This window comes from Tinamus guttatus, unplaced genomic scaffold (assembly GCF_059628265.1).
Source record: "Tinamus guttatus ecotype Peru unplaced genomic scaffold, ASM5962826v1 Tinamus_guttatus_pri_ptg000915l, whole genome shotgun sequence".
In the NCBI taxonomy this organism is placed as follows: Eukaryota; Metazoa; Chordata; class Aves; order Tinamiformes; family Tinamidae; genus Tinamus; species Tinamus guttatus.
Window position 1 is genome coordinate 186,336 of NW_028289449.1, and position 25,772 is coordinate 212,107.

Consider the following 25,772-nt stretch of genomic DNA (forward strand, 5'->3'; position numbering starts at 1 on the left):
CGCCTGTGACAGAGCGGAGCGGGGCCGCCCTGCGTCCCGGCCCGTCCCGCGCCCCGCCACAGCGCCCCGCCGAGCGGCACCGCGGCCCCACGGAGCGCGGCGCGGCGGCTCGGGTAAGCGCGGCCCCCTCCCCGCGCGGGCTGCCCGGCGGGCCCGGTGCTCGGCGCGCTCCTCCCCGCCGCTGCCCCCGCCCTCCTTCTCCTCAGCTCTCAAAATGGCCGCCGCGCCCGTTGGTGAGGAGGGAGCCGGGGGGAGGCGGGCGGCGGAGCTGGGAGGAGGGGAGGGAAACGGGGACACGACGGGGACACGATGGGGCCCCCCTCCCGGAACGAGCGGAGCCGCCGGGCGGGGGCTGCGGCGCTGGCGCCCGGCCTCGCCCGCCGCCTCCCCGCCCTGCCCGGTCGCGGCCTCCCGCCCTGCGCGCCGCCCGCCCGGCAGCGCGGCCGCCCCGCTCTGCGGCAGCGGGACGGGGCGCGGGGGCAGCGGGGCGCGGGCAGCCCGAGCGTCGCGGCCCGGCCCCCCACCCGGTCTCCCCCCGCCGCCCTAGGCCGCTCCGTGTCCGCGGTGACTTAGCAAGATGCCGGGCGGCGGCGATGGGCCGGGCAAGATAACAATAATAACGATGATTATTATAAATTATAATGATAAATAAAGCAGGAATTCCCGCGCGGACGGGGATGCGGCTGCCGGCATCGAGCAGCCCTGCTCCGGGCGCCCTGCCGGGCCTCGCCGCCAGCCCCGGCCGGCAGCCAGGCCAGGCCTCGCTCCGGGCCGGCGCGGGGCAGAGCCGGGGGGCGGCTGGGCCGGCCCGGCGCCGCTGCGGTACCGGGAACCCGAGCCCTCCGTGCCGGGGCGCTCCCTAAAAGGCCCCTGCGGCCCCGGTGATCTCCCCGCAGCTGCACGGGGCGCGTGGGGGGCGGCCGCGGAGCCTCCGCGCGGACTTCGGCCCTGCCCGGCCCGGCCCGGGGGGGCTGGCGGCCTCCCTTGTTGTCGCTGCTGGGGTGGGTGTAGCGCGGTGCGACCTTTCGTGCCCACAACAACGTGACATGTCCCCTTTCTTCGCCCTCGTCCGGGGACGGTTGCTCCGCTCGCAGTGCTGCAGCGGAGGGCTTGGCTGTCGCAGGTCAAGGCAATTCGTAATGAATTACCTAACCGGGTGGTGGCGGGGTGCAGGAGACAAATTAAAAACCCTCCGTAAACGCGCTCTTACTGTAAGTAAGTGTTTGGGCATATCGACATCATTAGATTATGTATTTATATGGGTTTTATTTATTTATTTTCTTTGAGTGTTTATTCTTATGACATTGTTGTTTATGTAGTATTGGGCGGGGGGTGGTAAAGAAGCTGCTTTCTGTAATGATCGTTTAATAAATGATTGTGCAGCATTCGGCTGGCTTTGGGAAGAGGGAGGGTCTCCTTCCAGAATGCTGTTTGCCCTTAGAATCATTTATGGAAAAAAGAAAAGAAAATTGTGTTAGTCGACCTAAACAAAGAAAATACATCTAAACAGAAGGATTTGCTGCAAAATTCTAGCTTGTTTTCAGGGATCTGATTTTTGATTTGATCTCTCTTTTGATTTGACCGTGTTTGTGGATGCTGTGTGCAGCCATTGAGCGGAGAAGAGACTGGGTGGAGTAAGGAGGCAAAGCTGCGAAATGGCTAGATTACCCTTTTTTTTTTTTTTTTTTCTCCCCTCTCCCGTTGCTTGCGTTTTGCTGGGGTGGAGGAATACTAATTGCTGTAACAATGAAGTCTCTTCTTTAGGGAAGAATCTAGTGGTGCAGGAGCCTTCTGAAATGAAACAAATCTAGCATTCTGTTTGGAAGCGTATTTTTCTGCAGGGTGGATCTTGATTTGTCTGACAGTGCAAAGTGGCCAGTCACTGTCAGAAAGCATCCTTCTTTTTCCTTCCGTTTGTCCATTTCAATATATTGACTTAGGTACTCACTTGTTGATTTTTTTTTATTTACACTTTAGGTAAGAATTACATGTTTTTTTACAGAGAATTTTACATACCAGATTATGTGAAATATAGCCAAGTTTTTCATTGTGTGTAGTTGCTCTATTATTTCTTCGTATAACTTCTTGATTAAACTGGGTTATTGACGGATGCAAAATAATAATAATCCCTGCTTTCTACAGTCCCCAGTAGAAAGCTCTTATGAGTGCATAGACTTAATTACTCTACCCTTCCTTGTGTCCTGAGCTTGAATAAAATAACACCTTGTGATTTTGGAGGCCCTTTTGAATGGGAGGCTCTGTAAGAACCTTCCCATATCACTCAGTTACCACTGCATCATGGGGATAATGGTACTGTTCAGGCTTAAAGTTGTAGAGGAAAGGCATTAGAACAAAGGATTTGGGGAATACAATAGGGATCAAATGAAGCGCCTAGGAAAGACCAATTTTAGAAGTACTCTGCAATTCTAGCGGTCCCCAGTGGTTGTCCCACCTGTATTCAGGGTTGCTCAGAGCAAGTATGACACTGAATGTGAACAATTCTGAAGTAGGGGAAGATTGGGTGAGGTTGTGGGGTTTTTTTGAGTCTGGGTTTTGCTGGTAGTTGCACATAGATTAGGCTGTTTCAGGTTTTAATTTGCCCCATATTCGATTAGAGTGGACTTTTTGTTCTTGTTTTTGTTTGCTTTTTTGTTAAGGAGAGCTGACTTATTTACCGGATTAGCAGAAGTTGTATTGTCTGGTGTATATGTTCACTAAAAAGCATACCAGATAAGAACAATGAGGAATCCAATAAAATGCCTTTGTAGAACTGTCATTTTTTTGGCCTGAAATGCTGGTAGTCACCCGCTTGGATAGGAGAAACTTGTTAGTTTCTGTGCTCCAGAAAAAGATGCTAATGCTTACCTTTAGGACTCTGTTTGTCTTATGTATATTGCTCAGGACACTTCCTTTTACATTGTTTTCTATGCTTTATCTGGCTTCGAGTGCTCAGTTTCTGTTCTTGTTCTGCCCTCCACTTTTCATCCATCCAACTTACTGGAAATGAGGCGGCTCTTGAATTAGCATCTGTTGACTGTCTTGCTCAACACTCAAAATGTTGTCTACCTTCAAGAGCTCTTTAAAAGTCTCCATCGAGGCTCTTTTTAAGGTTTTCATGACATGTGGGGAGAACCCCTTATAAAATATCCTGAGCAAACACTGGCTGAGAAGCCTGTGCCTCTCTATAGCCCTGAAATACATGGTGTTCATTACCTAGGTTATTTACAACTCTTCATAGCTGCTTAAGAGTAGTCATGAGCTAGAATGGTTTGAGTTGCTGCAGTATGAAGGGCAGCAGTTTTGGAATAGTTCTGTTTCAGTCAGCTTTCTAATATTTTTGTAAGCTTCAGGCTGGTTTCCTAAACTAAAGGCCAGGATAGTGGGAGGGTTGCTAAAATTTCTGCGGTAAACACTGAAGTATCTGTCAGTCTGAAAGTGAGAACAACCTAAGCCTAGCTGTGTAAAATCAAGATGACAAAACCCAGTAATTGTTAATGATAAATAATAATTTTGGATTCTGTATAGGTATGAGGGTTTTATTTTTTGTCAGTCTATAATATTTGTAATTTGTGATGATGATTGAAGATATTTCTGAAGTCCAAGAGCCATGTGCGTTGATCTAAACTGATTCTGGGTTTCTTCTGTCAGATTTATTGTAAAGAGGTGGTAAGTTATGTACTGTCTGTAAATGAAGACCTATTAATGAAGGTATAATTGATCTCCTTTTTAAAAAAGTTTTTCTGTCATTGACAAAACAAGCTATCTCTGAAAAATTTTTAGTCAGTGGAATAAACTTTGCTTAGGTTCAGTGGCTGTCTCAGGGGGTACTTTCTACTCAGCACAAGAGGAATAGGGTTTCTAGGTTATTAGTGACCGATGTTTAGTCTTGTGATTTGCTTAACAGGCTACGTGACACCTCGCCATAAGGTTTAGAGATAGGCATTTGTACTAACAAATAATTCTGCCCCATTTGAAACTGGTTTTCGAGTAGATAAAATTGCTCCAGAATCCTTACTGCAGTTGCTAGCAGAGTGCCTGTGCAGTCATCTTCTGCATGCAAGGTTTGTGCCACCATTGAAAATGAGATGGTTGGATTTGAATTGTAGCTGTATTATGTCAGCCTCACTGTGGTGCCCCTAGATAAGGTTGAGTTAAATGTCTGTTTTAAAATAACGGCAAAACAAAAAAACTCATTCCTGCTGTGCTTTGAGACCTACTGATGAGTATTACCTATTAGAAGCATTTTCAAGAACCTTGTCTTTTATCAGGTGCTAGGCAAATCATTTCAGCTGTCTATTGGAATGAGATATTTTACCCTGCAAGTTAGGTTTTCAGAAGAGGATGAATAATTTGGCAATTAGCAGGTTGAAACTAGATCTAGACACTGCAAGTGAGTCCAAATAAAGGTATAGCTTGCTTAGTTGTGTAGGGAAGGGCCTTTTTTTTCTAATACAGATTGAGGCAGAACTCTGTCTTGACTATTAATGCCTCTCTAAATTAGCATCTTTTAAAAAAATCATGCTTTCTCCTCAGGGAATTAGGTAGGTGTGACTTGATGCTGTTTTGCTCTTAAGCTTACTGTCATGGAAGCCATTTAGTATAACACGTAATGCTGGGATGTACTGTTAAGGAAATTTCAAAGAAAAATGTTAAACTTCTGTGCTACTTCCAAAATAAGCATATTTATTCTGTACTTATGTCTAGCTCTGATCCATTGCATCACTACTATGAACCTAGAACCCTATTCAAAGCCAATCGTGTGCCCAGCAATGTCATACCAAACAGTATCAAGGGCACTAAGGGCATGCCTACCTACAAGGGAAAAAAACCATGTGAATTCAAAGTATTTGTTGGCTGATAGTTTTAGAAGTATTTTAACTGTTTCCTCCATAAAAGTACCACTTTTGAAAGAGCCCAGCTGTTTGAGCTGGCTATTTATGGACTTTTTTTGGTAAAGATAGTGATTAAATAGGATAAGTAAATCTCTGCACTTAAAATTCTACTGTGTCTAGAAGAGTTACCTGATATTTTTAACCAGTTAATGACTGCTGTATTCTTGAAAGTTTTTTCCAGTTATGGGAAATCTGTCATGCTTGAGATTTATAGGTGGTGCAGCAAATGCCTGTCCTGTAATTTTCTCACAACTGTTGTTGAGTAGGTCCCTGTTTAGTGAGTTCGTAGGCTTTTTCTGTACACCTTTTATTCTGCAGTGCTTGTTGGTGAGTCAGCTGGTACACTTCTGAGGTAGGGTTAAAGGTACCAGCTTTTTATGGCATGGCAGGGTTCTAGTTTACGTCTGAGATATCCGAGATATCGCTGTAGCTTCCACAGCTGAAATTATTTACACCTTCACTCTACTACCCACGTCAAAGGGCACTTGGCTTAACTAGGCATATCCTTTCTTTTCTTTTTTTCTTTCCTTCTTTCTTTTTTTTTTCTCCCTCCACTTGTTTCTCTGTTTGGATATAGCTTATTTCTAAATCAGAGGTGTTAAATATATCCTTTTTTTAAGGATAGAGAAAATCAGTAAGAAGCATATGCACTGTTTAGCTGTGGGTAAGTTACGGTTTCTTCCTTAAAGAAGTGACACTGTCTTTTTGTCCTTGGTTTACCTTTTTTTTGGGGGTGAAGAAAAATATCTGATGAACAATATCGTTTATTTAGATCCTAGCCTCTTTACATTCTATTAAGAGGATGATGTCGTTAACTGTAGTGTATATGTTTTGAAACAGATGGTGTCTCTTGAATCAGTAATGGTAGAAGTTTATGGTTCCAACACAACTAGATTTGTAGACAGCAAACATGAGCTACAGATCTGGGGAAAGCCTAACAGAGGAGCTCTAACCTTAATATTCATCTTCAGCAGGCAGGGTAGAGCTAACGTTGTGAGATCACGTGTGCCTCTGTTCAAAAAAACAAACAAGCAAACCCAAACAAACGGACTTGCTGTGAAAAGCATGCCTGAAGATGCTGTGCAAGACATGCAATGTTGTATCTAGCGGTACATTTGGTATACTGTTGCACAGCTATATGGCAAAATATTTCCAGTCAAGACCTTAACCATTTAAAGACTTCATTTAATTGCAGAATAGCACTGACTTATTAAATATTCAAACCAATAATCTAGTTCAGAGTTGTATTTCAGACCAGATTTTTTTTCCCCCCAAAATAGGCCTTTGCTGAAGCTCACTTTTTCTACAATTCTTCCACCAGCAGATGTGCTGTATTTGTGCTATAAGTTGAAAAGTGGAAAGATTTGCCCAGCTCATAAGTGAGTGGCTCTTCTGTCTTGCAGGCTTAGCAGCTGATTAATTCTGACAACTCTAGCTGCGGTGCGTGGCCTGTGCCACGCTCGGGGTTCCAAGTGCTGCGTGGCTCTTCTCTGGTGATGGGAGTCTGTGTATGACCGGTGAGGGGAAAGGACTGTTTTTTCATGACAGACTTTTAAGAAACCTTTGTAGGTTATGTCCAGGAGTATGGTAGTTGTATCATTTTTAATTAGATCCATATGGAAATGGCAGCATTTGTCCAGTCTTTCTAGAGTACATTTGTGTAAAGAATTCCTTATTTTGTGGCAGGAGTTCGGTAAAGCAGCTTTTTAATAGCTTTAGGTTTTATGTACTGCATATAAAAATTTGGAGTAGTAGTCTAAAGATATACAAGAACACTTAGTTGAGTTCAGCCAAAAAGGACTATAATTTATCTCTATTAAGACCTCTTGTTAATATATTATGAAACAAGGTAAACTATTTAAGAACCTTGTGAAGGTTTGATGTGCTAGCTATGTAGCAAGTGTCAGTGTAACAATAGCTTCCTGCTTAGTAATGCATAGATGGACAATCTCACCTTTGGTGTAGTATGGAATTCAGTTTTGAATGTATCAATTTAATTAGCCCTATGACAGGCCTGGGGTGTCACCACTTCTCAATCCCGGTGAGAGTCGCTTAAGAAGTTGTCTAAAGAGAGGAAGCTGACTAGACAAGCCATACGTTTCACATGCACTCACAAATGGGGGAAAAATGCATGACGTGTGTTCTTCAGCTAAGACAACTTTTTGGAATTGTAGAATATGTTAGAGATCAGCTTGAAAATTGGTAATGTGTAGATGGACGTTCTAGACTATTTTAGGTTTTACATAGGTTGGAGCTTGAAGTGATTGCATGTTAAGATTTAAACTTCATGGTGAATGGGAACAATTTAGAATTCTGTGAATGATTTCATAATGTGAATGATTTCACATGTATTGTTACATGTGACCATCGTGACCACAAGGTGCAACTGACTAGCTGAAGAACTAAGGTTATAATAATTGCTGTTTTTCTACTTTCAGAGCACTTTAGGCAAACCTAATATTAAGCATTCCAAAACTGATACTCTGAGAATATAACTTCAGATGTGTATACTTCTCCAAAGAAACTCATGCCATTTCTTCTGATAACTAATTTCAGATATAATGAACTGCAGTTACATATTTATGTGTGCAGTTTTTGTGAGTAAGGTTATGGAACCTAAGCAGCAGTCATTCAGACTGCAGAAATATTATTTATTCTTAAGTTCCTGCAGGAGTTGTGGGCATGTATTTCAAAACCTTCAATTAGAGGTTGGGCAGCAACAGCTGCTAGGTTGTCTGGGCTTTCTAAACAGCAGCAGAGTGAACTCAGGATGATCTGGATCCATTCTAAGAACCTATTGGTTTAACTGAATGTTCCTGTGATGGTGTGAACCGAGGATGCTAGGAGCCGGCAGGGAGACCAGCTCTCTTGGTTTTGCTCATAAAAATTTAGATGCTGGGGTGGATCTGTTCTGATACTTATGGGAGATAGGAAGGGTGCTCAGGAATGTAGTAAGGCTGAGCATATTTTATAGTCGTTAATTAGCAATGTTTCTGTAGGCTTGAGGACTCAAATGACCAGAATGGTAAAGAGTTCCAGTGGGGGAAGACTGGCTTTCAGTGTGATGCTCCTAAGGGAATTCTCCCTTAAGCAATCAGAGTAACTTAGGCTATGAAACAATCCTAAAATTCTGATGCTTCTAAAGGCCTAATTATAGCAGGTCTAGCTCTGTAAGCTTCTCTGCAGTTTTACTGAGATGATTAAAAAAAAAATCTGATTAGATTCCACATGAGCTCAGAAAAGCTTTTCTGCTGTATGACTGCATGTATGTCCCTATGATTTTTGTCTAGATTTTCTTAAAACTTACTGCTCCCGTGTCAGCCAGAGACCTGCCACCCATCAAGACATGGATACAGTTGGTTTTACTCTGTAGCATTTTCACTCAAAGGGAATCAGCTGATCTTGATGCACACGTGGAAAATGGGACCTCCACCGTGCTACTGAAGTGTGCTCAACTGATCATAACAAAACAAGTATGTGCCACGAGTGAAAGATGGGTTTGACAACAGTAGTAAATTGCTATTCATATATTTCGTTTACTGGTTTATATGTTCTTAATAAGAATTGTAATTGCCATAACTTGTTGTGATGTAGACAGAATTTATCTCATTTGGGAATATTTTTGACTCTACCTTTTCTTTTGAAGAGCAGAAGTGAGTATTGTTAATGAATTAATCCATTTCATGGTTTACTTAGAGTTTTGACATTTAAGCAGTATTTTTGACACATTTGGTTGGAGCAAAGGAAAGACCATGGACAATTCTGAGCTGTTTTTGCTCCTAAAAAACATACCAAGGAAGATGGTAAGGTTGCAGTTGCACGATTTACTGTCTGTGCAACTGTATAATCATAATGATTGAATTTGGAGGACCTCATAAGAACTTCAGATTTTAATGTCAGACTCCCTCTTAGTAGCAACATTAGCAGGGGTGTTACTCAGCTTAATAGTTTTAGGTTGGTGATGGCTGAGCGGTGAGAGTAGTTTCTGCCTGTGGTGAGATTCCCGCAGTGCAGTTTAAAGGACAAAAACATTCTGAGATGCTGAATCTTCTCCAGAATTTTATTGCTCAGGCATTTCTGCAAGTCTTTTTTTAGTATAAAAGCCTAATCTTTAGCAAAGTGGAAAAGTTAGCGGTTGCGATGAGATGGAGTTTTCTGCTGAGGATATGATGCTCTTAATAGACCCGAGCAGGATATTGCATATACTTTGTGCTTGGTTTGTGTTGCAAAGTTTGATGAAGTAGCCTCCTTCATTTACAGCAGACTGTATATTTTTTTTCCCAACAAGTACCTGTACATTTTAGAAAACTAAACAGATACTCTACTCCAAGCAGGAATTAAGGCAAACTTTGGATGTATCATACCTTTTGCAGTGCTAGCGCTTAGCCACACCTAGCTCTGAGTTGGAAATGCTTATAAAATCAGTTGATCTTGCTGTAAACACTTGTAGCCCACTTCTCTTGCGAGTTTGCGCCTGCAGAGGTTTGCCTCTCAATGTTTCTGTGTATGTGTGCATTATCAATATGGAATTAAATAGGTCTTAAGACCTATGTCACTCCACATGATCCACAACAAGCTGTTGATAATAAGCATCACTGTCGAGTGAGACGTAATGAACTTTTTTCCTCTCTGAGGGTTCCCTTTATTCAGCATAGTTGATTCCTCTCCTCACTAAGGTTGTGTGGGGAGGAGTGTGCCTGTAATGCTGGTGACTCTGAGCCTTGGTAGGCAGTGGGGGAGGACTGGTTAGTCTTGCTCCACTGAGGTTTCATGTGTTATAAAGCCATCACTTACTAAAGGTCAGTGCACATGCACAATACTATGTCCATTTTTTAACATAAAAGGCAATTAAAACTTATTTCACCAAGGTGGTAACTTCTAGACAAACCGAGTATGACCCCTTGCTTAAACGGTGTCTCTGTGTGTACTTGTGGCACCTGCTAGATGGCTGGGCTATCACATAATTTTATAGCCAGTATGCAGCATGGGGCTGCTACAAAATAGTGTCATCGTGGGCTCTCAGCATTTGCTTCCCATGAATGGCTGTTGGGCATATCCTAATGTCATAGGGGGGTTAGATTTTTGTAGGCTGTGTGAAATTAGTATTGGAAGGTGGTGGATAATGTATGCTCAGTGTTTAGGAGGGCCAGTTCTTGGGTGGGCCTGGATAGGCTTCACCTGCTCAAGAGTGGGTTGCACCGCGCCTTGTTAATGCACAAGTATCCACTGCAGTACAGCAATACGTCCCTCAACCTCTAGCTCACTTTCACCTCTGTACCTGGTCACCAGTGCAAAAGTAGGTAAGGAGTAACTGTTCCTTGTCATCACTGCCTCTTGGCCACCAGGTGAGCTGAATATTAAGTGCTTTCTTTGTTAAACACTGCTTTCTGTGCAAACTTGGTCTTAAAGTTTTATTAAATTAAAAAAAAACAAACTAAAACAACATTAAAAAACAAAAAATTAAATTAAAAAACAAAAAACTTTGAGCTTTTGTTGCTTTCTGAATATGCATCACATTTTTAGGACTTCCAGTTTTGAATTCATTCTCACCTAGGCCCTCATATATTTTTAGGGAAGTGCTGTGGTTCAGCTTCAGTAACTTGATTTGAAGAAATTGAATTGATGTTATGTTCGAGATATCTTGCAAGATTTAAACCTAACAAATTAAAAAAATGTTATTTGTAATTGTAGAGGGCACAAAGCCACTGTGGGTGGAGTTAATGAGATCTTCAAACGCTTGCCCCAGGCTGATACTGAAGCTCACTTTGACGTCAGCAATCTGTAATTTTACATTTGACTGTTCGTTTAGCAAACTTGTGACTAGGACGTGTTACCATATTTCATAGAACATTGCAATTGGGAATTTAATTTTTTGGCAGAATTTTGCATGTTGTAGTATATGGTAGTATATTCATTGAATTAACTGCCATGTCATTTTCTTTTCAGTAATGTTTATGGTGTTAGTGTTATTCAAGTGACAAACGCTTCGCAAGGAGGCTAATACAAGTAATTAACTGTTGTTTAAACATAAATTAATCAGCTGAGTTTCTAATGACTAGAGTTCGGCATTTGTATTTACTAGTAGTGAATAAAAAGCGTTTTATTTTGCATTATTAAAAGGGCTCTCCCTTATCTTCTTTAATAGTCTTAATTCTAATTGTTAAAGGGGTGTAGATAATGGCCTATGAGTATTTCATAGCAAAACTAAAACCTTATGAGTCCTCTGACCTAAATTCACTGTCACTGATGTGTTAGCAATGCAGCTTGTGCCAGTGGTAGTTTTCCTCAAGTGTACGGCCGCTGGAGTTCTTGTGTAGGAATAACTACAGCGGCGCGGGGCAGCGAACATGTACTGAGGCTCTGGTAGTTTTGTATCATTCAGCACTGGAGGATGAGGCAAATGGGGAGGGAAAACTTAGTAGAGTTCTTATGGTCATCAACCTGTAAGGGTTGCAGCATGTGATAGAAGTACCTTGTTTTATCATTCTCAACGTTGTTATTAATGAAACCATTGCAGCGTTCAGACTGAAGCGCAGAGATTCAGCCATTATAAGCCTCTGGTTTTTTTTCAGTACTTAATTTTATAGCAGCATTGCCCTCTAGAGGGCACTTTCGATCATTTTAGTAGGGTTTTTTTGTTTTGTTTTGTATTAACTGAATTTCCATTAATTTGTACGCAGCATTTCTGTCTTGTACTCAAAAACCTGCAGTTACTGGAAGGCGCTCGTCCCTGCCTGTTGGGAAGCTAGGTGCGGGCCAGGCCTGAGGGGAGCGTTTGCCTCCGCTCGCTGTGAGCACAGGGCAGTATTATCAGTTTTCAACAATTTGTTTCTGAAATCGCTAGGGAGGAGGTCAGATGAATGCCTTGCCTGTTCAGAGTGCTTCTGCCTTAAGCAGCTCACAACGCAATATTGCGGCATCTGACATGGAAAGTGCAGCACAGGAGAGAAATACAGTAACTTGCAGCTTAGGCTTATTTTGAAGCAGAAAACAAAGCCTAGATAAATACCACATAGGTTTAGAAAGCAACCCTTTGATTTCCAGTGTCCAATAAAAGCTTAATATTTTATTTCTTTTCATGTAAGAAAGCCTCTGTTATGAAATTAGCCTCTTACCAAAATTGCTACCCACTTGCTACTATAAATGTTCTGTGTCTAGCGGAGAAGCAGCAGGAAAGAGGTAGTGGGAATATTTGGATTGTTGTTGGATTTATTTATTTATTTATTTATTTTTAACCCTGCTGCAACTTGTGTATTTTCACGTTCTCTTTACCTTGTTTCTAAAAGCCAATTGCTCAGACTTGTTTAAAGGCTCAAGTGAGCGACGTGTTGTGGAGTCAACCAGCTCAGCTGAAGTGCCGGCTTTGGCCTTTTTTCTTAATCATGCTGCTCGCACAAGAATACCTATAGAGCTGCTAAAACTGTTCGTTGGTGATTCCTTGACTAAGAATAAAACTAGCTGGTAGAAGTAGTTTGTACAGTAAGAATACTGAAGTCTGCGTATAACATTGTCTGTGTGCTTGTGAAAGGCAGAATTCTGACTGACCTCCACCCTATCTTGAGCACATCAGATTTTGGAAATAATCAGAACTGGCTTGCATTGTCAGAGGGAGTCACTGTCTGAACACATTCCTCAGCCCTTGGCCAGGGAGCTTTGCTGCGCTGATTAGTACTTGTTTACATTTTTGCTATGCCTCAAATATAGGCTAGATTTGACTACAGGTAAACAGCGTTAACACATGACTAAGAAGAGGAGTACTGTCTTTTAGAATGTTATTTTTTGCCACTTTTCAGATATTGTTAGTAGGTGGAAGGAGTAATTTGTAATATAAAGGTCTAAATACAGCTCATGCTGTACTATACCTATAGTCTTCAAAGACACCATTTGGGTAAAGCCAAGACTACCACCAGGTATAGTGCCGCAGATAAGTTTGTGTTGAATTGAGTGTGTCTATGCCATTAGCCATGTGGCCATGTGGCCTCTGTGTGCCATAGCATCTTATGCAGTCTCTTTTGGGAACGCTTTTTTCTTTGCTTAAACTCTGCCCCTAAATTTGAGGGATGCAGGAGAGCGTTAGCTGATCTCTAGTGAATGTGGCGGCTGAACTTAAATGAACCTTGCTGCTCTTGGTTTGAGGAGACAGGTCTGCAAAAAGTAGGCTTTTTTTTTCCCCTATCAAAAGGAATTTTGATACAGTGACCCAAGAAACGGGACAGAGCTGTGACTGAAGAGATCCCCTTCAACCCCCTGGTTCTTGAAGGAGAAATGCTAAGGGAGAGGGAGGATTAGGAATGTTTAAGCCTCTCCAGGCTGCTCAGTCCAGACTGGCTATTGCTGTTCTGGATTGTGCCCTTGCAACACAAGTGAGTGTTTACAGGTGTACTGGGTTTGTTCTGTCTAGTTTGTTCTGATCTGAATTTGCCTCAGTCCAGGAGGTCTGGGAATACTCATTTAAAGAAAATTTAACAGTTTCTCTCTCTTCCTTGTAGATGGAATGAATCTTCCTTGTTGAATGCCTCCCAGTTTCCTAGTGGATTTCACGTCTGGAGAAACTCTTTTCCTTCAAGTCACTCTGTGGCAGACTGAATTGTGGATCCAGGATTCCTAGGACTTTGGATCTTGAGGAGGCGGCCGCTGCTGAACTGCGCTAACCCAACTTCGCAGCCACAATGGTGCTGTCACAAAGGCAACGAGATGAGCTGTAAGGAATGGCCTCTTTGTTTATGTCTCGTCCTCATTAGTAAATTAGATTTTACAGAGTAGTCATGTTCACATCCTACTCAAGTACTGTGCATAATGGTTTTGATTTCTGAACTGTTGTTTTTGATATAAACTCTGGAGTTAATGGAAGTGTGAAATGGTGGACCTAGAAGACTAGAGGAGAAAGGATTAGCACTGCACTTCAGTATTCTGTTCATTGCAAATAGCTATGTAGGTAGGAATGAACCAACATTTAATCTACAAAACTTCTGTTTCTATATGGACTGGAAAGAAGAGATGGTTTGGTTTTATGCAAAGTGAATATCACACAGATCTTTAACATGCTTGCTGTTCATGATCCATGTTCATGTAATAATGAAAATAAGCTTAAAACTGTTGTATGAAGCAAAAGTACAGCAAAGAATAGAAGAAAACCATGTAGTCTTAATTGTTTCAAATCAAGTGTTAAGGTATAAGAAAGCTGCCTTTCGAAGTTAGAAACTGTGTCCAAGATGGGTCATGTTCCTCTATGTTGTTTCAGTTTCAGTCACCAAAAGTTCCGAAGGGGTTAAAGTAAGCAGGAATATTTAATCCAAACTGATTAATGGATACTTTCTTTTGCGTAAATTATAACAATTTTGTTATCAGAAGTATGTGATCAGGATGTGCTGCATTGCAGTTTATTATTTTAGTTTGGTGTGTCTTAAGACACAGAATACTTGCATTTAAGTGCTGTGCAAGTTTTCTTTAAATTTTAAATTGTACAGCATAGAGAGTACCATGTCTAGGGTTTAAACATACTAAAGATTATGCCTTTTTGGCAACTCCCTAAAGTTGTTCTTGGCAAAAGCTTTAAAGAGTAAATAGGTTAATGGAGAAGTGGAAATAATGAGCTGTTATGACTGGAAGTAGGAAGTGAACAGTGACTTGGGATTTACTTAGAAGATTGAGAAGAGGCAGTGCTTTGTTTTAGCAAATAGTGTTTATGAAGAGGAAATTTCTACTCGCATACAGTGACATGTTTAGAATTGAGTGTGCGAGAGAGATTGGGTATGTGTAATATTTAGGAAGGAGGCATTAAGAGGAAAGCCCAATTTCTCCCGAATAAGAAATTCTCAAGATATGGGGAAACCTGAATCAGGAGGCAGCTATAAGGAAGGTCAGCCACATATCTGAGATCTTCCAACTGCTTGTGTGGAAATACAGCAACCGTGAAATCATGCAACATCTGCCATGCTAAAGAATGGACTGGTTCCACTTTATATAAGGTGGTAGCTCTAAAGTACTCCTACCGTGAAGGCTGTTTTCTTGAAGAATGTCCGAAAGGAAGAATGTCCAAAAGTGATGCTTTCTTAGTGGATATACTTGTTTTATTTGTGCCTCTGTAGTTGTAGGTATTTTGTATTTGGATACTTGCTTTTCCATATTGGTGCTGCAGCAGGTTTGTGCTGCATATTCAGCTGTTCTGAGGAAAGGGGCTCAATGAGAAGCCGGCGCGTGGACCCCAAGGCGAGGTGCTCGGGGAGCGCGCGCCGGAGCCGCGGGGAACTCGTGGGACGTGGAGCGGCTCCTGCCGCCAGCCTGAAACCGCTTGCTCTGGATCCAGAAGCAGCGCAACTCTGTGAATGAAGTATGTTTCAGCCTGGAGCTAGCAGGAACCTTTTTATCCCTGCAAAGGTGCTGCTGTGCTTGTTTTCACTTGGGCTAAGATATTAATTTTGTCTTGAATGCCGTGTATAAATGACTTTCTGACCTACTTTTATTCAGAACTGTGGCTAAAGATACTGAGTTTTGTTTTATTTTTAGAAATCGAGCGATAGCAGATTACCTTCGTTCTAACGGCTATGAAGAGGCATATTCAGTTTTTAAAAAGGAAGCTGAATTGGATGTGGTGAGTCAAAACCAAAATTGTCCATCTATATGTGAAATAAGGAATTTAGCATTTGATGACACTTGCTTTCATTCTGAACATATCCTTACAAAGTTACCCATTCAGTCATACACAGTGAGATCTGGAGATGATGAGCTCATGCAGTTTATTTTCTTAGCATAAAGTTCAGGAATAATCATTGATTGACTTGAAGATTTATGAGCAAAACTCTTTAGTTTCTAGTCATCATCTAGGTATATTTTTTACCTTAATTTTTCCTGTCTGACTGCCACTCACCTATACAATGATTGTTTCTTTTAGTGGCATTTTAAGGGTCTAAATCGTGGAGGGCTAGATTCTGCAAAATGCAGGGTGCTGGAAAACAAAGCTAGCGGTTAATTGTTAGCAAAAGATAACACACATGTTCACAGGAGTGTGTTTAATTGCAGAGCGTGGGATTTCTGTTTCCTGCTGCCGGGTCTGTGTCTCCTGCTCTCCCCGCTGTCCCTTCACTCCTTTGTCAATTGCTAACTGTGCTTATTCTTAATATGGAAGTTCACATAAAAGCAAACACTCTCTGCTATACAAAAGCAGAAAACTGAAGACTTCTTTTGTAACTTGATTTGAAATGATGCAAGACTATGCAGCTTTGGACTACTTACTTCTCATGTTAATGTTTAAGAAACATGAAGACAAAATAGCATTGTGCTTGTCTTTTCCTTTATAATACAGCAAACTGCAGGTGCCATCATTTATTGCAACTTCATTGCAGTGATTTACTTTTGTAATAGTTGATTCTTACTTGTTTCTTAAACTTGTCATTTACTAGTGTTAGAGGTGAGCATTTCCTTAAATTTAAGTTTCCTTGGAGAGTTCTGGATTTAGCAGTAATCTTCTGTGTGCTGGCTTTTGATAAATCCTTGCCTATTCGCTAATAAAGTCTTGGATTGTTCTTTTTCCAAAATGCTTGATTGAGGTATGTCTTAATTTCTTCCTTCTCCTTCTAGTATATAAGTAGAACTGATAAATTGGAATACCATACTTATAATTGAAAATCCTAATACTATCCCTTTATCAGCCTTATGCATCAAGCTAATTAAGTCTTATCAGAGTTTAAAGAGGTGATCTAAATAGGCTAGATAGTCCTGAGGGAAATAAGAAAATGCAGTTTTTAAAAGTTCCATGGGACTTGCTCACAAGAAAATATGAGAAATGCCTCCCTTCATGTTTCTGAGACAGAAATGAAATGACTTCAGTAAACCTGAAAGATTTCAGTATAGCTCTGTAAAGAGGAATTCTGCTTTTTTTCTATTGATTATTCCTACAGATAAGATTTTACAAATGCTCCTGAAGCAGTTATGAAAATTTATTAAGATGAGCTGTTTATATTGCTTTTAAGAAACTGATAAATAACAGAACTGATACTTATTCATTTCAATGCTCGCCCTCCTCCAGAATGAAGAGTTAGATAAGAAGTATGCTGGACTTCTGGAGAAAAAGTGGACGTCGGTTATAAGATTACAAAAGAAGGTAAGTGGAGAGATCCAATGGATTTATTTATACAAAACATTCATCACTGAATAGAATATTGCTTCTTTTATTGTCAGACAAATGCAGAAATTGGTGAACGATGCCCCAAAGATAAATTTCACTGTCTTGAGTAGGAGAAAATAGCACAATCCTTGCTTTAGAAACTGTTCCATCTGCCTCAGTACTAGCAAAGACATAACTTCCTCCCAGCTTTTTTTATAAACATTTCTTGATTTGATGTTCTGAACTGTTTGTGCAATTTATGAAGCTGGGAAGAGGTGCCCTAGGGCAGTTTGTGAATAGGAAGGTTGAATTGTCTCCAGAAGGCTTAGCTGGTTTAGAAAAAGGTAAAAACCTTTTCTGCTAGTGTCTTTGGCCATTACTTTAAAGGGAATAAACCATTAACTGTAGTGCCCTAGAGCAAGTGACTCTACTGTAAGTGGACAATACAAAACTCTGATTAAAATGCTTCAATAGGTCTGCAGTGCATTAATAGCACTAAAAAGAATCACAGCATGCTAACATATCTCGGATTTTATTATGCCCTTAGTCTATCTACTGTTGGTTAACATGCATGCTTTCTCCGGGATACACAAATTGATTGCAGTAATAGGATTTCTTTTGTTAGCAAGACCTCTCAATAGTTTGTCAAAATTTCTAACAAACTTTTGGTCTGGTTACTCAAACATCTGTGTGCACTTTGGGGAGTTGGAGGAGAATAAATTCTATGATTAATTTAGCTTTAATTTTTAGAAATAACAGTGCTACCGAATCTCAGTAACTGGTTTGCATCTTTGCAGTCTCTGCTCTGCTGTGGTTTTGGGGAGCCTGTTGGTATTTAGACTGTTAATGACTGAAGGTGAGTTGGACCTTGTTTTAAGACTGAAAAATAAACAATCTCTTTGAAAAATCATAAACTTAGGTTATGGAATTAGAATCGAAGCTGAATGAAGCTAAGGAAGAATTTACATCAGGTGGACCTCTCGGTCAGAAACGAGACCCTAAAGAGTGGATTCCCCGCCCTCCAGAGAAGTACGCGTTGAGCGGACATAGGAGTCCTGTCACTCGAGTAATTTTCCATCCAGTTTTCAGTGTTATGGTCTCTGCTTCAGAGGATGCCACAATAAAGGTATGTGCTTGCCAAAGAAAATTGCACATCCTCTTACTTTAATATGTAACATCAGCATTTGAAACTAGACATGCTCACTATTGATAACAGGTTGCTCCAGCTTAAAAGTGTGATTCCCTGTGCCATAGACAAATTTTAATTTTGTGTTGGTCCCATTAATAGCTTCAAGGTACTTTTACTATCTTTTAGCTGGAGAAAAATACTTGAGGTAATCTGCAGTAATGACTAGAAAAGTGTGTGTGCAAATGTGCATGTGTTAGAGGTTACAGAGGAGCCTAATTAGCGTTGTTTATTCTTTGCTGCCTCTTATGGAAACACAGGATAAATTGCCTTATTCTCGAGCTTGAGCTTTGTACCCCCCATTTCTCACTCTGGCGTCCCCAGTAGTGTCAGCTTTGTTTTGCCAGTGAAATCTATTGAGGGATCAATTTCTTTTTTTCTTCTTTTTCCGTCTTTAAAATGAAATGTCTGATTTTATGTGAGACCCCCACTAAATCTGTAGGAACATGCTGTTTCAAAAGCTTTTGTCTGTGGTTAAATGATAGGAGACTGACTTAATTAGGAGGTGAGAATGGGGACTTCACGCCTTCTTGTAGTTTTTAATGACAAATGTTTGTTTAATCTCCAACAAAATCTGTAATCTAGCTAATGTCTGCATGTCAGATACTAACTTTTAGAATTGATTTGGTTTATCATTTCTAAACTAGCATGTTCCGAATATTTGCAGTAGGTAGAATATTTGCTGTTTGGTTCTAGGGCAGAAAAAAATTCTGGAGCCACAGTAAAGCTTGTGAGGGGGAAGGAAGGGAGTTACTCACAAATATTTTCATTGCTGAAACCTAGCTGCATTGTGGGAATTGGTGAGCTGGTATAGAAAGGGATGTATAGAAACAAGCTGCACAAAGTGGTTTTCATTCTATCCAGTGGTTTCTGAATTGGTATCCTTTATTTGTAAGGGTTTGGGGTGTTAAAACCTGAAAAATATAATAAAACTTACTTTTCCTGCTATATTTATAATGTTAGCTGAAACAGGAGTTTAAGATATACAAATTCAATTAATGTGTAAGTAACAATTGTATAAAATATAGTGCTTATTTTTCTATGTTGTAAAGCTTTTCTAGGGCAGTCTTTCTTTGTCTCTTAATTATTCAATAAGGTGCCAGACTAGCCTGCAGCGTGCAAATGTAAGACTGAAGAAAACAACAAGTAATATGCTGCTATTAACAGAATTTGTTTGCTTGTCAGGTGTGGGATTATGAGACAGGAGACTTTGAACGAACCCTTAAGGGGCATACAGACTCTGTGCAAGATATTTCCTTTGACCACACTGGCAAACTGTTGGCCTCCTGTTCTGCTGATATGACCATTAAGCTATGGGATTTCCAGGGCTTTGAGTGCATCAGAACTATGCATGGTAAGGTATAAAGGGGGTTGATTTAGCAGTCTGTTAAATGAAGAGGGTTTTGTGTTTTGTTTTTTATTGTTGTTCCTTCATTTGTTTGTTTGTTGCAGGGAAACTGCTGGTGTGGAAAGGTGATATAAACCAGAGTATTACCCTAAAGGAAAGGGGAATATCTTCATGCTTTTAGTACTCTGAAAGTATATACTTAGTGCCTGTAGAGGGAAATAGCATCTCAGATTTGTTATACCTGATACTCTGTGTAGTACTCCATAATGATCTGGAAGTGAAATGGCAGTTAGATGGGTTTAGCACTAAAAATTAAATGCTCAAACAAGTTAAATTACCTTCTTCCACACCATTCTAATGTACTTGCCAAGGAGGAAGCAATACATGTTCAGCCTTCTGCTTCATGTTTGTCTGACATCAAATGAACAAGCCCTTTGCATTAGACTCAAAAGAGGTAGGAAAAATGGGAGAGAAAGTAAAACTACTGCAACTACCACCAATACTGCCCCCCACCCCCCCCGAAAAGCAGAAACAAACTTATTCATTTATAAAATAATTTTCCAGAAGAGTTGATTCTAATGCTTGCCACTTGGAAAATGAAGTTTTAATTATTTGCAAGTTATATAATTTTGGAAATGAATTTTCTTTAAAGAACGTGCTTTAATTCCCTGAACTGCTGGTAGTAGCTGTATCTTCTAAACTATGCCGGCTTTTGTAACTGTAAAAATGTCACTTGCGTAATGGCAAGTAGCTGATTTTACAACAGCTTCAGAAGAAATTTTTGAGTGATCCCAGATGATGGTCAGTGACTGGAGCCATGTGTTTCTAAAAATGTAGATGATTCTTTCAGAAATCTTCAAGTTTACATGTAATGATTATCCTATAGAATATGCATTACAGGCTACTGCTATAGATAGTTGTCTAGAAAAAATAAATAGTATGTCCTGTTTTTTGTGTAAAACAGTATTAGAGTATCGCTTACTAAAAATCTGATTTTGTTTTTAGGTCATGATCATAATGTTTCTTCAGTAGCCATCATGCCCAATGGAGATCATATAGTTTCTGCTTCAAGGGATAAAACTATCAAAATGTGGGAAGTTCAAACAGGGTAAGTGCAGTCCAAGTTAAACAACACCATCTAAAGAAAACAAACATAGCCCACTTCTTAATAGGGAGTGGAATGACATACAACAAAAATGTCTTGCTGACATTCAAGAATTGAGATGCAATATCATGTCCTTCGCAATCAACAGCTGAAGGATTCTGCTTTAAATCATTAAGCTTAGGCCCTTGATAGCCACTAATTAGAAGTACCTGGCTTTATCTTTATGGGAGCTACAAAGGTATAGCACATGACTGAAGACTGGGTATGAGTGTAAATGCCATGAATAACCACAAGTTTAAGGGGACATGAAAGGAGGGAAGAGATGTTACCTTTCTTGGTACAAATCAAGGTGCTGCCTCTGCTTTTTGCCTTATTGTTTGTTTCATTCTTCAGTAGTATCTTTGATCCATTTGTTTGTTTAGAGTTGTTGTTAAATACCAAATTGTTTGTAAATTCCGACTTGTTCTTAAATACCTACTTAATGCAAGCTGTCTTTTTCACCCTGCTGCCCACATACTGTTTTATATCTTATCAAGGGTTTACTTGTTTTTAACTTCCTCATTTTTCCTTATCCTATGAGTTCCCTATCCATGAATTCGTGGCTTTATGGTCTTGTACATCAGCCAGAATCAATATATCCTTTCGAAAATAGCCTGTCTTTATGTCTGAGAAGAAATCCCAGTGTCCTTACATTTCAAAGGCACATATGTAGTAGTTTAACTGCAGTGTTGATTGGGTCATGCTGTATTTCTCCTTTTAAATAGTTATTGTGTGAAGACTTTTACGGGACACAGAGAATGGGTGCGCATGGTGCGGCCTAACCAGGATGGCACCTTAATTGCCAGCTGTTCTAATGACCAGACAGTGCGTGTTTGGGTGGTAGCGACAAAGGAATGCAAAGCTGAGCTCCGAGAGCATGAGCACGTGGTAGAGTGCATTTCTTGGGCTCCCGAGAGCTCATACTCCACCATATCAGAAGCTACGGGATCAGAGGTAAGGTTTCCGGTGCTTATAACTCTGTACACACCAGTCACATTTAGTCTGCGCTGTAAACATAGCTTACTGGATAGTGCTGAAATTAGTAAGCTCTGCTTTCAAAGTACTTGGCAGACGGTAGAGCAGGTGTGTGGTCCTCTCCTGAGTACTCTTAACCCCGTGTCTTGGCTTTATGGGATCCGTGCTTTCCTGGTTTAGCGGGGGGAGCTTGCTTTGACTGGTGGAAGTGAAGTTTAGAGGGATGCCCTGTGTCTGAGGAGGGGAAGCATGAGCTCACTTTCACATATTTCCTCAAAGAAGGATGGGGGTAGTTTATTTGACATAACTTGAAGATTATGGTAAGGGTGCACAGCAGATGAAGGTTGGGGTTAGTAGTGAGACAGAAATGCAGACATGAGAGACTGTGGGTGTTATACAGAATGTTATTGTGATTGAATTAAGCTTTGACCACACATTTCTTCTGTACCAAGTTAATGACAAGAGAATGCATTCTCTAAAATCCCTGTTTGTATGATCATGTGTACAATATTTTCTGGTTCTGTTACTAGATCTTTAAGGAAGGCTTATAAGGGTCAGCAAAAAATTCCTTTCATGGATGACGAAGGGAGCAGAAAAAAGGACAAGACAAAAGTACATAGAAAAAAAAATCAATTTAAAAACATTTTAAAAAGGCATTTCTTCCACCCCTTTACTGCCTCCCCACCTCTGTCCAAAACCTAAGCTTCAAAGCAAATAAACTCTTTGAGTTTGAAGTCCCAGCCAGGCCTTAGAATTGAATTCATATAGGCAGTGGTCATTTTTACCCAATTAACTATGCTAATATTGCTTTGTCATTATATGTTTTATGTTGAAAGTATTTTCAAAGACCTGTCTCAGATTTAAGAAGAAAAAGCTTTATGGAAACCTGCTATAAGTGAATGTGAACTAAAGAGGAAAAGTAGATTCATTGAAGACAATCTGTAACTTGCCAAGTGGTAGATTTTACAGGTTATTTAGGCAAGCAAAACTTGACTGAAAAAATCCTTCCAACCTTTTAATTAAAAATAATGAAATTCCAAATCTTCGCTTCCTCTTGCAGTGCTAATTATCGGGAGTGGTGTCTCCCCTGCCCTCTGCTGGTCTGATCACCTCCACACATCACACTGCAGTATTTAGCGTTGAGCCTGGAGCAAGTTACACTAGCTTCCTAACTGAAACATTTCAAGTTCTGTGAATTAAATCTTTAATTCATACTTTTTTTTTTTATGATTACAAGCAGAAATAGGTTCAGAGTAGGGAGTTTTCAAAAATTCTTAATTTTTGTGAAGAATGAACATGCAAAAGTTCTGAGTTCATGTTCTTTGTTCTGAGTTGTCTGAATCTACCTGAACTGTACCTCCCATGTTTTAAGAAGAATAAACAAACAAAGCACATTAAAAAACTGTCTTGCAATAGACAAGTTTGGTTTCAAAGTCAGGTTTGGCTTGGTCCTGCTAGCAGGAAATGGAGCCACTCTTTGAATTAATTGTTTAACTGTCTTCATTGTTTACCTTTTTCTTCTAGTGTTGATAACGATCTTTGAATCTCCACTTGGGCATTATGTTTTTATTAGCTATGGTATTATGCGACCTAATTTTCTTACTAATAAATCTGCGCTTTTTTTTTTTTCTCTCTCTCTTTTTTTAATGGTAAATGCCATAATTTAAATCCTGTTTTTCTGTAGACTAAGAAGAGCGGCAAGCCTGGGCCTTTTCTGTTGTCTGGATCCAGAGACAAGACCATTAAGATGTGGGACATTAGCACTGGCATGTGCCTTATGACCCTTGTAAGTGTATTGGGCCTTTTCGGTGGCTGTACTGCATATGTAACACCAGCAAAAGGAATGAGCTCTCTTATGTGTTCTTTGCATTTTGAAGAGCTGCCAGTCTCAAATACTACAAATACTATAAGCAGGCAGTTCTGATGGTTTCCGTGTTTCAGCTTTCGTCGTTGCTAGGAAATGCTCCGTAATCTCTATGTGTATATGATAGATGCTGGCATACTATGGTGTGGTTAGGGGATGAATAACTTGTTTTGTTTGGAACCTAGATGGTCCTAACATTCAGATTTCTGCCTTAAAAGCTGTCCTGTGCATGCAGTGTGCTGGTGTTGTCGTTGGGCTGTGGTGTTCCCACCTGGATTCAGGCTGGAGAAGAGCTGCTGGGGGGGAGCAGAACGTGGTGCACAGCCCAGGGGGACGCCTGTTTGCTTGCCTTCAAGGACAGGAACTTGCACTATTGCTAGCACAGTTAGAATGTAATAATAGAAAGTGAAGATAAACTTTGGAATTTAATAGGGTTTAGAAAACTAAATATTATTGTTGCAGAAAGGAGAATGTTGTTACTCAGTCTGCCCTAGTATAAATGTAGAGGATCTAATCCTTAAAACATGCTTCCCTTCACCAATTTTCCCTTTGTATATAAGGTGGGCCATGATAACTGGGTACGTGGCGTTCTGTTCCATTCTGGGGGAAAGTTTATTTTGAGCTGTGCTGATGACAAGACCCTACGTGTGTGGGACTTCAAGAACAAGCGGTGCATGAAAACCCTCAATGCGCACGAACACTTTGTTACCTCTTTGGGTACGTATTGCTCTGCAGTGCTCACTGCAAAACAGAACTAGGGGTGCGTTTCCTTTCCACATCTTCACCAACTTAGGCTGAGCACCAGGCTAGATACTTGCATTTGGGAACCTGTTAAGTTTCTGTGCTATCTGTATTTTATTCAAATAAGGATAGGGTGGAATCTCACGTGCTTTGACTTTGTTGCCAGTGTTGTACAGAGGATAAAGAAATGAACTGCAAGAGTGGTCTACAGCCTTTCACCATGGCGTGTGTGGGGATGTGCAGGAATGCCGTGTTAGGAATGCTTGTCAGCCCACAGGAAGAGGGAGGGGGAAGGCAGGGGCAAAAAGTCAGAAAAATTCTTACTGCAAATTCATGGCTATTTCTCCTCAGTATTACTAGAGATTCATAGATGTTGGTTTCCTTCTGCCCCATCAAAGTGAAACAAAATCCCAGACAGCAAAAATGCACAAAAAAGCCGCCACTCAATAACACTGGTTTTACTTGGGAACCCTCTTTGTTTCTTTATTCTCCACTGGGAGTTTCTTCAGTGAACTTAAGTTAGCAGTGCACTTGACATGGGCTGCTAAGGTTTTTTTTCAATCAAATTCTTCTGAATTAACTTTACTCTTAAATCACTGAAGCCAGTTTAATAAGAGACTAGGAAAAGTTCCAAGTTAAAGAACATGTGTAACATCAACTACTGCTTCAATGAGATTGGGAAAACAGTAAATTGTTGGAATCCTCCTTAACATCAGCTTTTCTCTCCCCACAGATTTCCACAAGACGGCACCATATGTGGTTACTGGAAGTGTAGATCAAACAGTAAAAGTGTGGGAGTGCCGTTGATTGAATTCACATTTGACCCCCTTTTCCTCTGGATGCACTCAGATACCATGGTTACCCATTGAGCTCTGTTTAAATAAATATTGTCCTTTCATGTAAATTATTCTGGATGTAGATTGAGCTTATTAAATGTTACACACAAAGTATTCATGCATGGTGAATCCAAATTGTATACTGTAAATTTACATACGTTGTCTAGAAGTACCATAGGTTTAAGAACATGGGCTGGCATTGGTCACATCAGACCTAAGAAGGCAGAAGTTGGATAACTGAAATAGGGCACTTAACTGAATAGTTGACAGTGTCGTTCTATGTCGGATAATTATACCTGTTTTTCTTTCTGCTGTCTGTTGGTGCCTGAATTGGTGACCTCATTTGGGAAAAGTTTTGTAGGGCTCTTTCAGAAATGTGTATCTATGTAACATCACTTAAGTGTGCTTAATAAATCTTCTCTAAGGATACTAGATAATAAGGCTGCAATTCAGAATCTTCTGAACCTTATATATAATTAATGGAAATTAATTAAACTTTGGAATATTTGTCATGAAACATTTGCCAAATCAACGGAATACACTTGTTTTGGCCTCCTATCACACAAGGGTTGGTATATTTATATAACTAACTGTAAAACTGAAATAAGACAACAAATCTTAGTAGCAGCTGATGTGATAAATGTATTTATTTTTTATTTGGTCATGCAATGGTTAAGCTGTGC

The 25,772-nt window shown here is 40.5% G+C and overlaps 1 protein-coding gene across 2 annotated transcripts; it reads left to right on the top strand.

Moving 5' to 3' along the window:
• Positions 1-25,772, top strand: PAFAH1B1 (platelet activating factor acetylhydrolase 1b regulatory subunit 1). 2 transcript variants are annotated; one of them, XM_088537994.1, is made up of 11 exons: positions 1-113; positions 13,382-13,593; positions 15,399-15,483; positions 16,918-16,992; positions 17,915-18,121; positions 19,367-19,535; positions 20,535-20,637; positions 21,399-21,627; positions 23,333-23,434; positions 24,073-24,229; positions 24,987-25,772. In XM_088537994.1, exons 2-11 carry the CDS (start codon positions 13,562-13,564, stop codon positions 25,058-25,060), a joined length of 1,233 nt encoding a protein of 410 aa, XP_088394120.1. In that variant the 5' UTR covers positions 1-113; positions 13,382-13,561; the 3' UTR covers positions 25,061-25,772. The 2 variants fall into 2 exon arrangements, with proteins under 2 accessions (XP_088394120.1, XP_088394119.1); XM_088537993.1 differs by lacking the exon at positions 1-113 and adding an exon at positions 191-233.

Bases quoted from the DNA above. Each gene is read 5' to 3' on its own strand.
- PAFAH1B1 (XM_088537994.1), top strand. From the start codon at position 13,562: ATGGTGCTGTCACAAAGGCAACGAGATGAGCT. The intron at 13,594-15,398 runs GTAAGGAATGGC...TTTTATTTTTAG, and splicing joins CAAAGGCAACGAGATGAGCT to AAATCGAGCGATAGCAGATT. The intron at 16,993-17,914 runs GTAAGTGGAGAG...TCATAAACTTAG, and splicing joins TTATAAGATTACAAAAGAAG to GTTATGGAATTAGAATCGAA.